The sequence below is a fragment of the Lampris incognitus genome, chromosome 9 (assembly GCF_029633865.1).
Source record: "Lampris incognitus isolate fLamInc1 chromosome 9, fLamInc1.hap2, whole genome shotgun sequence".
Classification (NCBI taxonomy): Eukaryota; Metazoa; Chordata; class Actinopteri; order Lampriformes; family Lampridae; genus Lampris; species Lampris incognitus.
In genome coordinates this window covers 47,973,251-47,989,868 of record NC_079219.1, presented here as the reverse complement: position 1 = coordinate 47,989,868, position 16,618 = coordinate 47,973,251, and the positions used below count along the sequence as shown (strand labels likewise).

The 16,618-nt window shown below is 45.9% G+C and overlaps 1 protein-coding gene across 2 annotated transcripts in view; it reads right to left on the bottom strand.

The window, feature by feature from the left end:
- The window catches only part of LOC130117813 (raftlin-like), a 171,009-nt gene that overhangs the window by 137,834 nt on the left and 16,557 nt on the right, over window positions 1-16,618 (bottom strand). For both annotated transcript variants that reach the window (XM_056286051.1, XM_056286052.1), the window contains exon 2: window positions 7,144-7,372. In XM_056286051.1, coding sequence (XP_056142026.1) covers window positions 7,144-7,291 — 148 coding nt within the window. In that variant the 5' untranslated portion in view covers window positions 7,292-7,372. The remainder of the gene's footprint in view (window positions 1-7,143; window positions 7,373-16,618) is intronic.

The following is a 16,618-nucleotide window of genomic DNA, read 5'->3' as shown; positions in this document are numbered from 1 at the left end:
GCTCCAACTCATGCCCCAACAATGCCACAGGAGAGGAGGCAAGTGACAGTTCCTGATGACCTGGAGACAGAGCCTCTAACCGGGGCATCATTAAGAAATTCTGAACATCATCACTCCAGTGCGGCTGAAAGGTCTCACCTGTCTTCAAGAGGGACTATCACTTTTGGGCTCATGCAGTAGGCTCCTCTATGTGCACTACATCATGCCTCACCAGATCTGGTAGAGGCTTGGATCCCTTGTCATAGCTGAGTTTGTGTTTGTTTGTTTGTGTTTTAGACTCCTTATGTGAGCCCAGACTGCTGCGTCACAGTTCTTAGTGTCCAGCTTTGGAAGTCTAGTTCCATCCCATAAAGATCTCAGCCAAAGAATAGCCACTTTCGAGAGGTGAGGATCTGTAAGAAAAGAGTGTATGGATCTGTATCACTCTGTGCACACTTCTACAGGATTCTTTTTATGATATGGACCCCCTTTTCAGCCTTCCTATTTGGTTGTGGGTACAGCAGACTGGAAGTTGTGTGGCTAAATCCATAATGTTTTGCAAACCGCTTAAATTTGTAACAAGAAAACTGCGGGCCATTATCTGTAGCAACCTCTTGAGGAATACCAGGTCTAGCAAAAACGGACTCCAGATGAACTATGACACTTTGTGCTGAAGTTGTTGACAGTAGAGCCATTTCTGGGTAATTTGACAGGTAGTCAATGGCTGACAAATATTCCCTTCCATTGCAGTAGAAGAGATCAGCCCCAATCGTCTCCCATGGTTTTGAGGGGATCTCAGACAGAATCATTGGCTCTTTGGTTTGCTTGTAATGAAACTGAAGGCATGTGACACAGTCCCTAACCATTGCGTCTATGTCTTCATTCATGTTTGGCCAATAGATAGCCTCTCGTACCCTGCGTTTACACTTATCTGCCCCTTGATGCCCCTAGTGCACCCTGGTCAGCATCTCTTCACACATTGAGGTAGGAATCACAATCCTATTGCCTTTGAGCATCACACCATCCACCAGTGAGAGCTCAGACCTGAGTCAGGAATCAGGAACATTTATTTGTCATTTCATTTCATGCACTTGCATATATGAAATTAAACTAAATATAGATTCCCCCAGCCCACAGCAGTGCAACACAAAGAAAAAAACACATCCAAACTGCAAAAAACTACAAAAACGCATATATCCAACATATCCAAAATAAAATTTCACTGTCCAAGAGAGCAAACGTCAGCCAGGATGACCGTCAGAACTGCCGATCTGCATGGGCTAGCAATTAGCTTAGCCTGCCCTGCTTCTGCGTCCTGTCAGACCGCACTCGGTGTTTCCTCTTCAGGCGCAGCTCCAGGCAGGGCCGTGATCCCTGGGCCCACTGGATGCAGCAGACCAGGCTCCCCCAGTCGATCCAATGCCAGCTCTCCCAGCCAGACACCCTTGACACACCTCCCTGCACTCCATACAACGACACCAAAAACACAGTCAACGCTAGGCAAGGCTGCCGCCAGACCGCCCTTGCTGTTATCAGAACTGCCACTCTGCATGGGCTAGCAGTTAACTTAGCCTGCCCCATTTCCACGTCCTGTCAGACCGCCCTCGATGCTTCCTCTTCAGGTGCAGCTCCAAACAGGGCTGTGGTCCCTGGGCCCACAGGACGCTAGATCCAGTGCCAGCTCTCCCAGCCATCAAACACAAGTTCGCACCGCCATCTTCTCACACCAGTACTGGGTGAGGCCGCTGCACACGTGAGGTCACTGCAAACGTGAGGTCGCTGCAAACGTGAGGTCGCGCTGCCAAGGGGTGATACTGCTTGCACAAGCCCTTTTGCCAGCCATGCTCCATGTTTTCCATTACTTTGGAGATAATCGGGAAGTCTCCTCTGCTATTTTCTTGAGCTTGTTGAACAGAGAGAGGGAGTGTGTCCTTCACCATGTGAACATGCAGAGCAACATCCACCTCAGTGCTGCTATAGCACATCTGAGACACAACTGGATTGGCACAAGACAGCGCATCAGCTATCAACAAACAAGGCCCCTGGCACATAGGTAAGGACATCATCATATCTTTGTAGCTTCATCATCAATCACTGGATGCGAGGGGATATGTCATTCAAGCTTTTTTGGGCAATGGTTCTCAAGGGCTTATGGTCTGTCTCAAGAATTACTTTAGCAAGTCCGTATGTATCCATGAAATGTCTCACAGACAAAAACCAGTCCAAGGCACTCTTTTTCAATTCGTGCACAGCGACTCTTCGCCCTTGTCATAGAGCATGATGCATAGGCGACCGGCTTCCAGGAACCTTCACGCTGTTGCAACAATACTGCACCAATGCCATCTTTTGATGCATTAGTTGACATTTGAGTTGGCCTGTCAGCTTGAAAAAAAATGTCAGCACAGGCTCCTGAGCTAAAACATCTTTAATGTCCCCCCATTCTGCGTTATGGGCAGCTGTCCACTCAAATTCAGTCTTGGCCTGAAGGAGCTTTGGCAAGTATGCTGTTCTGCCTACTAAGTTAGGGATAAACGTCCCAAGGTAGTTTACCATTCCAAGCACCCACTGAAGGCCTTTTTTGTCAGTTGGTGTTGGCATGGCTTTGATTGCCTGAACCTTTGACTCATCAGACCGAACACCACTTGGAGATAACTTATCCCCAAGAAATGTCAGTTCCCTCACACCAAACTGACAATTTTGCCTATTGAGTTGAAGACAATGTTGCTGTACTCGTTGCAGCAACTGTTCAAGTCTCTGGTTGTGCTTTTGTATTGTAGAGCCCCAAACCACCAAATCATCCACATAGACTCGGACCCCTCCAAGCCCTCGATGATGTGCTCCATTGCCTTATGGAACAATTCTGGAGCCAAACTAATCCCAAAGGGTAGTCTCTGGACAGAGTACCCACCAAAAGGAATTGAATGTACAAAGGTTTGCACTTGGCTCATCCAGTTTCACTTGCCAGAACCCATTTGATGCATCCAGTTTAGAGAAGCAATGAGCACCAGCCATTTTACTGGCTATTTCTTTGCGTTTTGGAATTTGGAAATGTTCCCGTTTGATGCCGGCATCGAGGTCTTTTGGGTCCATGCATATATGCAGCTCACCACTCTTTTTTTCTCACGCACACCATTGAATTGACCCAGTGAGTTGGCTCATCGGTTTTCTTTATCACCCCCAAAGCGACCATTCTTTCCAACTCCTTTTTGAGGCCGTCACATAGAGGAACAGGAACTCATCTTGGGGCATGACCCACAGGTCATGGATTATCAGCGAGTGTAATTGAGTGAACAAATGGCAAGGCACCAAATCCAGTAAAGACATCATCACATTAGCTAACAATCTCCTCAGAAATACTGCTTGGGTCCATTAGAACATATACACACTTAACCAGGCCCAGGTCCTCGCATGCTTTGTCTCTGAGCAATGAATCATGATCCTCTGGAACAATAATAAATGGGAGTGAGTGGCATTAGTCTTTCACCTTGACAGCGAGTTTGCAGGTGCCATGTGTTTGAATGGTCTGTCCATTGTGGGCTTTCAAAGTAATTTCAGTCTTTGCTACAGTGGGTCTTCCAGCCCAAACTATCAAAGTCCACAATGTTAATCAAATTGGCTTTGGCACCCGTGTCCAGTTACGTCAGCTTCACACAACCAACAAGCTTTGGTGAATTATGTCCATAAGTCCACCACAGTGTTTTAGTTTTGGGTTTAAAGGCCTCAACAGACTGATTATCTGATAACACATTTAAGTGTGAATAAGGGTTGTATAAATAAAGTTGAATTGTCTTGGCTTGACACTGGCAGGACAGACACTCCCGTATCTTGCGCGAGCTAGCTTTGTTTGGTTTTGTTTTCGTTTTTAATGCTCACGCGTGAATCTGACTATTGACAGTGAACCGTGAATATTGTCTTATTGTTAGTGAAAAGTGTTTTTGGTTTGATAAACCTCTCATTTTGCTCATATAGCAAAGGGACCGACTAGCTCATTCATATACAGAGCAAACTTTAAACAGTTTCGGGGATGCATGCTCAATAATCCAGGTAAGAAAATCAAAGAAGGTTGAATCAGTTCATCTGGACACAACATTTATTGACAGAAACATAACTGTCCATAAATACTGTATCCAGATGAACTGATTCAACCTTCTTTGCATTTTGGGGATAAGCTTCACGGTATAGATGGTGTCAAATATTAAAATATGGATCACTGCTGCCATCATTATGAGGTTTAAAACAGCAACAACAGTTTTCATTGTAATTAAGCTCAGTAGCAGATTTTATGACATCTATCATGGCAGTGGAGTTTATCTTTGTAATTATGACCATTTTAGCTAATATTCATTGGCTTAGCCGGCATCTTAACGGCATAACAGGCCACTTACAGGGAAAGCGTGAATCATCTTGGTAGAAGGTAATAATAACACACTAACTCTTCACCCCGAAAATCTGCTGATGCAGAAAAAAAGATTCAGCCGCAGGGACGAGGCTTAAAGACTCTTATTCTCAGACTTAATATTTTCCTTTGGGACACACACAGACAGAGAGAGAGAGAGAGAGAGAGAGAGAGAGAGAGAGAGAGAGAGAGAGAGTGGAGTGTGTGTGGGGGGGTAAAGTGAAAGAGGTGGAGAGGCGTAGAGACAGAGTGAGAAAAGCATTTTTCCCATTATACAAATGTTATTAAGCCTTACATTACTTACCTCACTTTTTTACACAAATACATTTACGAATGCTTTGGCAATACAAATGTCAATGTTGTCGTGCCAATAAAACACTGAAACTGAACAAAATATTAAGAATGGGGGAAAGTTGAAATTTGATTGACAGAATGGCAGAGAGAGAAAGAGATGCAGAAAGAGACAGAGTGGAAAAGTGAGAAAGATGGAGAGACTGAGAGAAGCAAAGAGAAGACGCCCATTGTACACACGCACAGAGAGAGAGAGAGAGAGAGATACGGAAATCAAGAGTGACATACAGATACAGGGAGACAGAGACAGAGTAAGATCAGGAGACAGACAGATCAGGAGACTGAGACAGTAAAACCAGGAGACAGAGACGAAGTAAGATCAGAAGACAGAGACAGAGTAAGATCAGGAGATAGAGACAGTAAAACCAGGAGACAGAGACAGTAAGACCAGGAGACAGAGACAGAGTAAGATCAGGAGACAGAGACGGAGTAAGATCAGGAGACAGAGACGGAGTAAGATCAGGAGACAGAGTAAGACCAGGAGCCAGATCACTTTAAGTAACAAATGCTGCCGTTCCAGAGAGTACATGAAAATAAATGACAAGAAGAACCAAATAGATGGTACAAAGCCAAAAACTGCAGATCAATGGACAGAGAGAGAGAGGGAGACAGAAAACCAGCCCCACCCTGTAGCCTTTATGTGGGGACACACTGGAGCACACATGTGGATGTGTGTGGGTGGGTGTGCGGGTGGGTGGGGTGGGGGCACACACTCCAGCACTCTCATCCATCCAGTCCAGTCGGTCTGACAAACTAATAAAGACTAATCAACTGTCAGAACCAGCCCTCCGTGCACTACATCTCCCAGCATGCACCCCCCTGCACTCACTCCCCACACCCCCCCCATCAACCAGCTCCTCCCCCTCCCTTTCCTGTCCCAGTGCGAGAGCTATATTTACACACTTCTCACACTCATACCGCCGCTCATGCACGCACGGATGGGACCGAACACCACAAATCCTAGCTCATTTGTTTGTTAACTAAACAGCCGTTTCACGCATCAGGAAAAAAATAACCTGAGATCAAGATGCATCTTTTTGATTTGATAATCAATGATTCAAACTGCCATTGTGCAACCAATCATTTTGTATTTACATTCTGAATGCAGTAACTACCCAGTGTCAGAGTATTCACGTTTGGTCGCCAGGAATCAAATGCGATATGCACACCTACATGTGTGTGTGCACGTGCACACGCGCGCGCACACACACACACACACACACACAAACACACATAAACACCCACGTGTAAATACACACGCACACACATATGTAAATATACACCCACATGTGTAAATACACACGCGCACACACACACACACAAACAGAAACACACAAGCCCCTGAGCCACATAAATTGGGCTCACCCACTCTCTCACATGTGAGAGAAAGAAAGAGCAAGCCAGCAAATGAGGGGTGCTATCACTGTAAGGACACTTTAATATTTTCATCTTTCCATACAGCGCAGCATAGCGAGCCATGGGAGAAGATTTAGCAGCTCAGCTCTGTTGTAAATTGAGTGAGATTCGTGTAATTAAGATCAATTTCTTCTACATGCATTCGAGAATACTCGACCTGATGACGATGATGATCTCCTACATTCGCGTATGCAGATCTCATCAGCAGACTGCCAGGCTGCTCGGTCAGCATCTCAATCAAATACACACACACACACACACACACACACACACACACACACACACACACACACACACACACACACACACACACACACAAATATGCACGCACACACCCTCACACAGTACACACACACACACACAATACGCGCGCGCACACACAACGGGCAAACCAGTGACCAACCATTTTCTATAATCGCCAGGCCAACCCACCGACTGCAGTTTATTCTGTGGTAATGGGTCAGCGCTGCAGTTGATTGGTGGATGCCAGCAGGATGCCTGGCGTTTTTCCAGAGTGCAGAATTTTATATCATTAGCACAATGAGATAGCATGAGTGTCTAATTGTCAGTAAAGAAATAACAATGGCTGCTGCTAATCACGAAGCACATCGTTAATGAAGACAATGAATCACAATGAAAGAAGGATAATGAGCCCAACTTGTAGGTTCCTTCTGCATCTAAATTCGTCAGCTTTACCGTAAGGTCTTGTGTAATTGTGTGCAGTAGTTGTGTTTTGTAAATGCAGGTATCCTTGCACTTTTAAAAGAGGCGACTGCACATTGATACGCTATTGATGTACCATCAAACCCTTAGTTGTGCAAATGAAGCGGTGAAGTAAACTGAGCCACAGATTAACAAGCTCTCGAAAGTAGTCAGAGAGATTTTTCCTGCCACATTGACACACACTGAGCCACATTGCAGCAAGGCGATTAACACCTCATGCAATTCCTGCTTTGTCAACGCTGCAACATTAACCAAGTCAGCAGAAAACTGCAGCTTACCGTCTTTTCCAATGAGGAAGTCCAGGTAACGGTAGGTGTAGGCCACGCCCACCTTGGTTTCCACCTGAGGTCTCTTCAGCGTGGAGTAGATCTTTCCCGGACTGTTCTCCTCAGACACCGACTTCAGTTTCCGCAGCCCACAGCCCATGATGTCTCAGTATGTGTGTGTGTGTGTGTGTGTGTGTGTGTGTGTGTGTGTGTGTGTGTGTGTGTCTCAACGTCCACGGACCTGCGAACAAAACAAGACATCCTAGGATCAGCTGTTTCCCAATTTGTGCATGGGTGTGTGGCAAATGAGTGTATACATTAGAAAAGCAGAGTGCGTACCTGCATGTTTGTGCATGTGAGGGACTGTCAGAGAATAAGAGATGACTAACTGAGGTCCGGATTAAAGAAACAGTTCACCAAAAATGGGTAAATGTATCATTAGCTACTCACTTCTGCCAGTTGAAAACCAGGCCGTTTTTTTTTTTGGAACTGTAAACTACTAATAAGACACGTTAGTCCCTAGCTAACGGGTCTGACCCTTTAGCCGAGCGGTTAGTGATGTCGCCTTGTGGTGCAGTACACCCCATATCGAATCCCGCACCGGGCAAGAAAATAACCAGTTACATTGGTGGCAGCAGCGGGATCCGGAAGTGTGCAGATCCTCAGAAGTCTCTTCGGAGCGCGGGAATAACAAAGCGCGAGGGCGCACTTCTGGGGAGAGTGACGACTGTAAACTACTAATAAGACATGTTAGTCCCTAGCTAACAAATCTGACCCTTTAGCCGAGCGGTTAGTGATGTCGCCTTGTGGTGCAGTATGCCCCGTATCGAATCCCGCACCGGGCAAGAAAATAATCTGTTACAGAACTATTGAAATACGTTGATTTCTGTTGTTTTAAAGAACGCTGCGCAGGACTGTTCGCTTGATCCCGCTCCCGCAGGATGTCTGACCAGTACCGCCCGCACCCGCAACGTGCGTGTTACACTCCCGCAATGTGCTCGTCCACTCCCGCAGACATGCTGGCCGTTTAGGCCCGCACAGTAGAGTTCCACTGACTTTGCGGTTGGGTGAGGCAAAACATTTTATTTGCCATATTTAGCGGCTACATTAACAACGTCTTGAACTATGTCAACAAAGCCTTTCCGGTCATACGGCCGAATGTCTGCACAGCAAAATGCGACACATTTCTGGATTAGATCTTGCTTGGTGTGTGCAGGGAGACGTGTTATCTTGGAAAGGCAGCTTACTCTGACCGGGGAGAGCGGAGCAGGTTCGTCGCCTCAACCCAGAGGGGCCGGACTTGTGCCCGTTGTACAGCAACACTTTTGCACATTTGTCGCAGCTAACGAAGTCCAGTTCTTTTCCATCTTTGCCACAACTGAGAAATTTTTCCAAATATCAGACTTCCTGGCTTTGTTTTTGTATTGTAATGACCAACTTTTGAGTTTCTTTTCAGCTCCATTTGTTGACGCCATCTTTCTTGCTAGCGCTAGCTAAACCGCGGGAGCGGCAGTCTATTTTTTGACCGCCGGCTCCCGCGAGATTTGCGTTGGGTCCCGCGGGACCCGCTGGATCCCAATCCCAACGCAGTCCTCTACCACAGAGCTGTTCCGGCATCTCTCCATGTGTTGTGTGGACAAAGACATCTCACCTGGTTTTCAACTGGCACACGAGTAGATAATGAGAAATGATTTTGGGTGAACTGTTTTGTTAATCTCGTTATCTCTCTCACATACACACACACACACACACATAAAATATACCCACAAAAACATGTTTTGTGTACCAGCACACATATCTTGTATACCAGGACACATGTCACACCACCTTCACTCAAATACAAACACGCGCGCGTGCGCACGCACGCACACACACACACAAACACGTATAAAATACACGGATGTCTGTGGTCCCTCAGGGATTTCCAAGGGAAAACCAATAAAAACCAACATGCTGGATAAGCAGCTGTGAATAAATAAATACAAACGACTAAACGAGGTGGATTTTTCCCGGCTCCCCGGCAGCACCGAATTAACAGACACATTAACTGTGGATGAGTGACAGCTGAAGGAACAGACACACTGGACCGGACCTCAAACCAGAGGACTGGACTCTCCTCACTTCACATGATGCCCGCTGATTAAATTCAAGGATGGACGATGGACAGATAGATGGACCAGTGGAAAGAAAGACATGATTGAATTCCACCTCTCCATTTTGTTGCTCCTAATTACACAACATTCTGGGGTCTTAGCGGCAGACGGTGACTCAAGCTGGCTGCTCTCTCCGAGACCCGAGACAAGACAGGAAAAGGGGGGGGGGTACTGGAGGCTGTGTTAATGAGGTGAACGGGAAGAATGGAAAAGGTGAGAATCAATCAAGGCAGAACGAGGAAATCGGGGTGAGCGGGTTGGACATTGGGGGAGGCCACAATCAGTAATGAATGGAAAGCACAACTCTGGAGAAAGAGAGAGAGAGAGAATCTCATTGTGTTTCTCGTGTGTGTGTGTGTGTGTGTGTGTGTGTGTGTGTGATGTTCCGGCGTATTGAATATATAATTCAATATCAAGTCATCCTGGAAGTTGACTGGTTTGGTAGATGTTAGTAGATGTTGTTGTGCCTGTGTTTCAAAGTGGGGCGAGCCTGAGCTGCATTGTTCCGTCCTCACAATATGAAAATCTGGGACTAATGTTTCCGGATGGTTCCTTTATTTAATAATCTAACTAGTTATTTATTTATTTTCAAAGTTAAACAGGAGCCGCCACAGTCAGACTCCCTGGAAAGCGCTCCAGTCCTGTCCTAACTGTCGCTCAGGACCGAGATGTACTGAACCAAATGGTTCTGAAATCAAAGACAGCAGAGGGGAGGAGGGGAATGCCCGGATTTCTGTCTGACTCGGAGGATTTCCACCGTTTCCTACAGGAGGTTGGAAATAGCTTTTACCCCCCCCCCCCCATCTCTCCCCACGTGGTGTGGAGAGTAGGAACAGAGGGAAGGCAAGGCTCTGTTATGTATTCTGGAGGGGGGGGGTCAGAACAAAAGCCGAGGGGGGAGTGGGGATGGATGGAGGGAGGAATGGAGGGATGGAGGGAGGTGGATGTGGGATTGGAGGGAAAAAAACGAATAAAAAAGAATGGAGAGGGCTGATATTTGCATAGCTCCTAGAGACAGGAGGCGAGGTGGTGTGAAGGCGAGTATTTTTAGAGCCAAGCTGACGAAGGAAGAGTGAGATGTTTCTCTTTTTTTAAACACACCTTTAATCCAACGTCTGTGCGGTGTAAGCTCTGGGAGTCTCTTCACTCTCTCTCTCTCCTTTTGTTTCCTTGTTGAGATTGACAGGTAGTGGGGGGTGGGGACTATCTCGGTTCAGAAAAACAGGAAGAGGCCCATTGATTTTGCTGAATTAGCGACGATGTCCAGCCAGTTTTTTCCATCTTTTGGCTCACATTAATAACATATTGAGGCTGCACTGGATAAGGAGATATTTTATTTGATAAGTATTGTGGTTTTTGAAAGATCGGATTGGAGTTTCGGAGGCTTCGTTGGGATGAACTCTCGGCCTTGGCACGTCCAACCAAAAACATCCCACGGCACTTTGTGCTGTGTTGCATTTCAAAGCCAATGGCAGCATTCACAGGAGTTTCCTCTCCATTATCTTAAACAAAACTTCTTTTTTTTTTGGTCATGGTGACCTTCAGGGTCACGGCATGAGGCATTTCCAGTTAACTACGCACCACTGACGTTCCATGAGGAACTGAAACCTACTAAGCAAGTTCTAGTGATGTACGTCAGTGAGGATATCTTTATTTCACCATCATTAGCTGATACTGTACCATCACCCCAAACCCACCCCAACATCACAGCAACAGAAGCAGTTGAGAGGCGGAGAGGCGCTCGGCTTAACAGATTCTCTTTAATGGTATCTGACTGGGAGATCCCCTCCACATTAGAAGACCATGTTACATAAACAGCTTTGATAGCCAAGCTGCTGAGATCAAACCAGAGCATCATGGGATTTTTCAGAGTGGATGCTTATTGAAAGAGGACGCTAATTATGATGGTCTCTTCTCAGGTTCTTCCCCGTGTAGTCTCTATTTTAATCTTGCTCTCTCTCTTTATTCCATTCAATAACAATTACTCCCCCACAACTTGGGGGGAAAAAACCATGCAGCATAGCAAAGAGCCATGTAGCTGGCGTGGTCCACAGGTCTGTGTTGAGAGAGACCACGCTCTAGACAGGAATGACGCTATGTTCACCTCATTCACAGTGGGGTTTTAGTACTCAACTATAGACTCAGTCATTTTGAAGGTCTCGGTCTCATCTTGGACTTCACAGCACAATGGCGGCACTGTGGCCCAGTGGTTAGTGCTGTCGCCTCACAGCAAGAAGATCCTGGGTTCAAACCCTGGGGTAGTTCAACCCTGGGGGTCATCCCAGGTCATCCTCTGTATGGAGTTTGCATGTTGTCCCCACGTCTGCGGTGGGTTTTCTCCGGGTGCTCCGGTTTCCCCCACCATCAAAAAGACATGCATGTTAGGGTTAATACTCCCGTCTGTGCCTCTGACCGAGGCAATGGAAAGACGAACTGGAGTTGGTCCCCGGTAGTCCATGGGCCAGAGCCCAAAATTTCCTATTTCGGTACACTCAAGGTGGCAAAACTTACTTATAATTTTTGAAAGGATCCATGTCTGTAGATGATATTTTGGTATGATAACCATTCCTGAGTGGCAGCTGTATCACAGTTATCAGCTCATGAAGTTAACCACCCCCTAAAGTAAATTGCATTTTAGACGCTGGTGCATATCCTGGTTTAGCCTCATGGTCAGGACATTTTTCAATGTTCTATAATATTGTCTTTGGTATCAATTTAAAGGGGACCTTCTTAGCTTTCATTCAAGCCCTGTTGTGGATATTTCTCACAAATATAGAGGTCACTTGAGCTCTTCAACCCGTCAATAACACACATCTTTCTGCAATGTTCGCCTAAACTATATACTTTCTTTTAGCCCTGTGGCATCTAGGAATATCAGGGACACAAAACACAAAAACTGGAATACTCACAGGACTGTAAAGATTCAGGAAATGTATAATATACCCATACTATTTCATTGTGTGAGGTGATTGTGAACCTTAAACTAGAAGGGCATTATTACTAAGAAACTAACTAGACCAAAGCCAGTTAGTCCATGGGTCAGACCAGATATCGATATCACCCAAGGTGACACAACTTCACTGGTGCCATTTTATTTGGTACACTAACGGAAGTAAAATAATACATGCTAACCTTTCCAAATGAGCAGCTATTTCATTTTTCTTTCAGGAAACCTGTTTCTGTGCCTCTCACGATTGTGTATTTGCCCAGATTTTTACAAATATAGCATTTCAACACCCCTGGTACTGATTAGCCTAGCTTAAACTCTGGGACAGTTCTTAGTTGGCCAACAACCAAGGATAACCAGTACTGTGTACTTCCATTCATTGTGCTAAGCTAGGCTAACGTGCAGCCAGATAGCTTTCTACTAAACACATATAGAGGAAACTGGTATCTATCTTCTTGTCTCACTCTGTAGAAGATTGTAAGCTAATTTCCCATAATGTTAGCATGTTCTTTTAATGTATATGTTAATATGATTAGTTAAAGTGGCTACGAGGAACTTTCATCTTGTGTTGATTTTAGCGGCCTCATGTGGACAAAATACAGCTGTTGCATAGCAACTAGGTAATGTATCTATTTGTGGCTATGTAAGATAAATAATGGTAATATGACGCTGGTGAAGCAAAGTAAACTTTGTTTTAGTAGTGTTCATACACCTAAGTTACATGTATTTGTTTGTATGTGGCAGCTGAAAACTGACTGAATATGGCCACTGGTGAACAAGCAAGTTTTTACCCAATAACATAGCGCCCACGGGTGGAGTGCATTATCCACTGTTCTGATGATACAGATAAGCTGGTTTCACTACAAAGTGTCGACTCACGGAGAACTCTGCTCAGGGCAGCTCAGCTACGAAATCATGCACCAGTTTTGAAACTGGCAAAAGACATTCCTGAGGGACAGATTCCAGCAATCTACTACCACAGAAAGTGTCGCAGTATCTTCACTATGAAGCAAATTCTTGATGGCCTCCTTGCAAAAGAAAAGAAAAGTTGTGTCTCTGCTGAAGAGAAACAATCTAAGAGAGTAGCTCGACATGCTCCAAGTACATCTAGGACTTATGATGCAGAGTGCATATTTTGTCAGAAAAACAGCAAATATTCCAAGAGACAGAATACGAGAGAAGTACTGGTTAGTGTCGAGAACTGCGAGCTGATGCAAAGATCAGGAGTGCAGCCACAAAGAAAAGGGACAGCAGAATCCTTGCCATTGTGAGTAGAGACCTTGTAGCAGCTGAAGGGCACTACCACAGGTCATGCTATAGACTTTACACCAAAGAAGAGGTTTCCAAAGGAGAGGTTGCCAGCAATGAAGATGATGATGCTGCAGCCCAGTATGAAGCTGCTGTGAATAAGGCATACAATGAGCTGTTCCTCTTCATCAGGATGGAGCTTTTTGGCAATCCTCAAGTGATGACAATGACTGATCTCTCTTCTAGACTGGTAGCTTCAATGAACTCCCAAGGCATTGCCCAAGTCAAGGAATCAACCAAGAAGCACATAAGGCGAAACCTGGAGAGTGAGTTTGCTGGAGCCTTGCAGATATTCCCTGATGAGAAAGGAAAATTCCTCCTCTATCCCGATAACTTGTCCATGAGGGAACTTGCCAAAGAAAATCAGTCTCTCAAAAGGGAGCTGCAGACCCTGAAAAGTGTCAGTGCACAAGATGTTATAGCCAAAGCAGCCATCAAATTGAGAGCAGACATTAAAAGTCAAGATGTTCCTCAAACCTGGCTGCCTGAAGTCAAACCAGAAGCAGAATGTCCTACCATTCCAGAGTCGCTCATTATCTTCCTGTACTCTCTACTCACAGGCTCAAATGATCCTGATCATGCATCCCAGAGAGTGCAGTGCCTTCTGCAGTCATTTGGCCATGACATAGTATATGCAGTGACATGTGGAAATACCAAGCCTTCCAAGCACATTGTTCTGCCATTCAGTGTCAAATCGTTGACAGGAAATGTAGAGTTGATAAACATCCTCAACCGACTTGGTCACAGTGTGTCCTATACACAGATGGAAGAGATCAACACTGCCCTGTGTCTCCAGAAACTCTCATCATCAGGGAGTGGCATTGCCCTTCCAGCTAACATCCATCCTGGCATATTCACAACTTTAGCCTGGGACAATATCGACCGTCTTGAAGAAACTGTCAGTGGTGAGGGAACATCTCACAGAGTCAATGGGATTGCTGTGCAAGCAAAGCCAGTCAACCCACTTCCTGTCCAACCCATGCCCACTGTTCCCAAAACAAAGAAGAGAAGCATTGATGGACCCCCACCAATGTTACCAACTTACAATGCTGGACAACGGGTAGGGCCACCACAAAGCAAAAAGTCAGATGCCGATACTGCAGCCAATACTAAGCTTGCCAGAGAGAAAAACCTTCTTTGGGTCCTAGCACGCATGTCACAACAAGAAGAACAGTCAGTCAGCAGCTGGACAGGCTTCAACATCCTGACTCGAGGAGAGATGACGGTCATCCCCGACAATATAGGCTATCTGCCTACCATCAATGCTCCAGCGACACAAATGTCTACTGTCAACGAGGTGCTTAACCAGTCACTGAGCATCATGCAGTGCTTAGGCCTGAGGAAGATTGTCTGTGTCTTTGACCAAGCCCTGTATGCGAAGGCTGTCGAGATCACATGGAAACACCATGACAAGTTCCATGATATCATCGTTAGGCTTGGGGTATTCCACACCATCTGCACACTGCTGGCAATAATAGGAAAGCGTTTCCAAGATGCTGGACTCAAAGACCTCTGCATTGAGTCTGGCATGATTGCAGAAGGCTCAATTGCTGGTGTTATGGATGGCCGCAAGTACAACAGGGCAGTGCGACTACACAAGCTCCTGTATGAGGCTCTCATGCGACTGACCTTGAATGGTTTCCTGTCCTGGTTGGAAGAAACTCACAGGAATGACATTGTTCACCTGAATGAGACACTGAAGACCATTGACAGCCTTGGGAAAGAAGTCTCACAACATGCTTTGAAGGAGGTCCTCGAGAACAGCTCTTGTACACGCATCATGGATCTATTTGAAGTCTACCGTGAGTTCCTTAGAGGTGGAAACGGCAGCCTCTCGAACTTCTGGATGTCCTATTTGGACATGGTTGAAATCTTGTTGGGGCTCATCCGAGCATCCAGAGAGGGAGACTGGATGCTACACTTGGCTAGCATTCGAGCAATGATCCCATGGTGCTTTGCTTATGACAGGATGAATTATGCACGCTACCTCCCCTACTACTACGCCCAGATGTCTGAGCTGCCCATCACACACCCAGATGTGTACACAGAATTCATGGAAGGAGGCTTCTCAGTCCAACTGGGATCCACCAATCCCTTTGGCCGAATCCCTGTTGACCAAGCTATAGAAGAAACGGTGAACAAAGACACCCAAACAGCTGGAGGGACAAAGGGATTCAGCTTGAAGCCAGGAGCTGTGACCAAATATTATCTCACAGCTGAGTATAGAAGCATGTACCTCAGACAGCTGAGAGACCTGACAGGTCAAGGCAGGTGCAAATGGTCTCATCCAGATCTACAGAGTCCAAGGATCAAGAGAGATGAAGCAGATGTCCAGTCTCTCATGGACCTTATGGAGAATAACTGGCTCAATCCTATGTCCCCTGATGAGATTGATTTGGTTAGCCTCTCCACTGGCAACATGGCTCCACCTGATCTGACCATAGATCTCTTGAGAGCTCTTGAGAAAGGAGAAGAGGCCTACAAAGCATTCCAGCAAACAAGGTTAGATGCAGACCCACCACCTGTGAAATTCCACGACAAGATGACCAAGCAAAGTCTGAAAACATTCTCCAATGTCAGCACAAAACAAGCTCATGGAAAGAAAGCACAGGATGTGGTTCTGAAGGCAGATAGAAACCTTTTCAGTCACATGATCCTGGTGGCTGAAAGCAGGAAGGTGAATCTGAAGGATGTCCTTGCCTACCCATTGGGCCCACTACCATGGGCACTGGCAAATGCTGATGGGACTTACGAAAAACAAACAAGGCTGCACTTGCCAGAGAGCTGGAAAAGAATGTATCTCCTGCAGAAGACATCCCAATCCCATCTACTTCCATCATTGATGGGATGAGCCTGGTCCAAAAAATGAATGGCAACAACAAAACCTTTGCACAGGTGGCAGAGTCAGCCTTGACCCAGGTCCTCCATGAGGGAGCACAGAGTGGGAGGATTGATGTTGTTTTTGATGTCTATCACCAGACTTCGATCAAAGATGCTGAACGACTGAACCGGGGTGGAGACATCACTCTCCAGTACAAGAATCTTGCAGGGGGACACCACGTCCAGCAGTGGAGAAAAT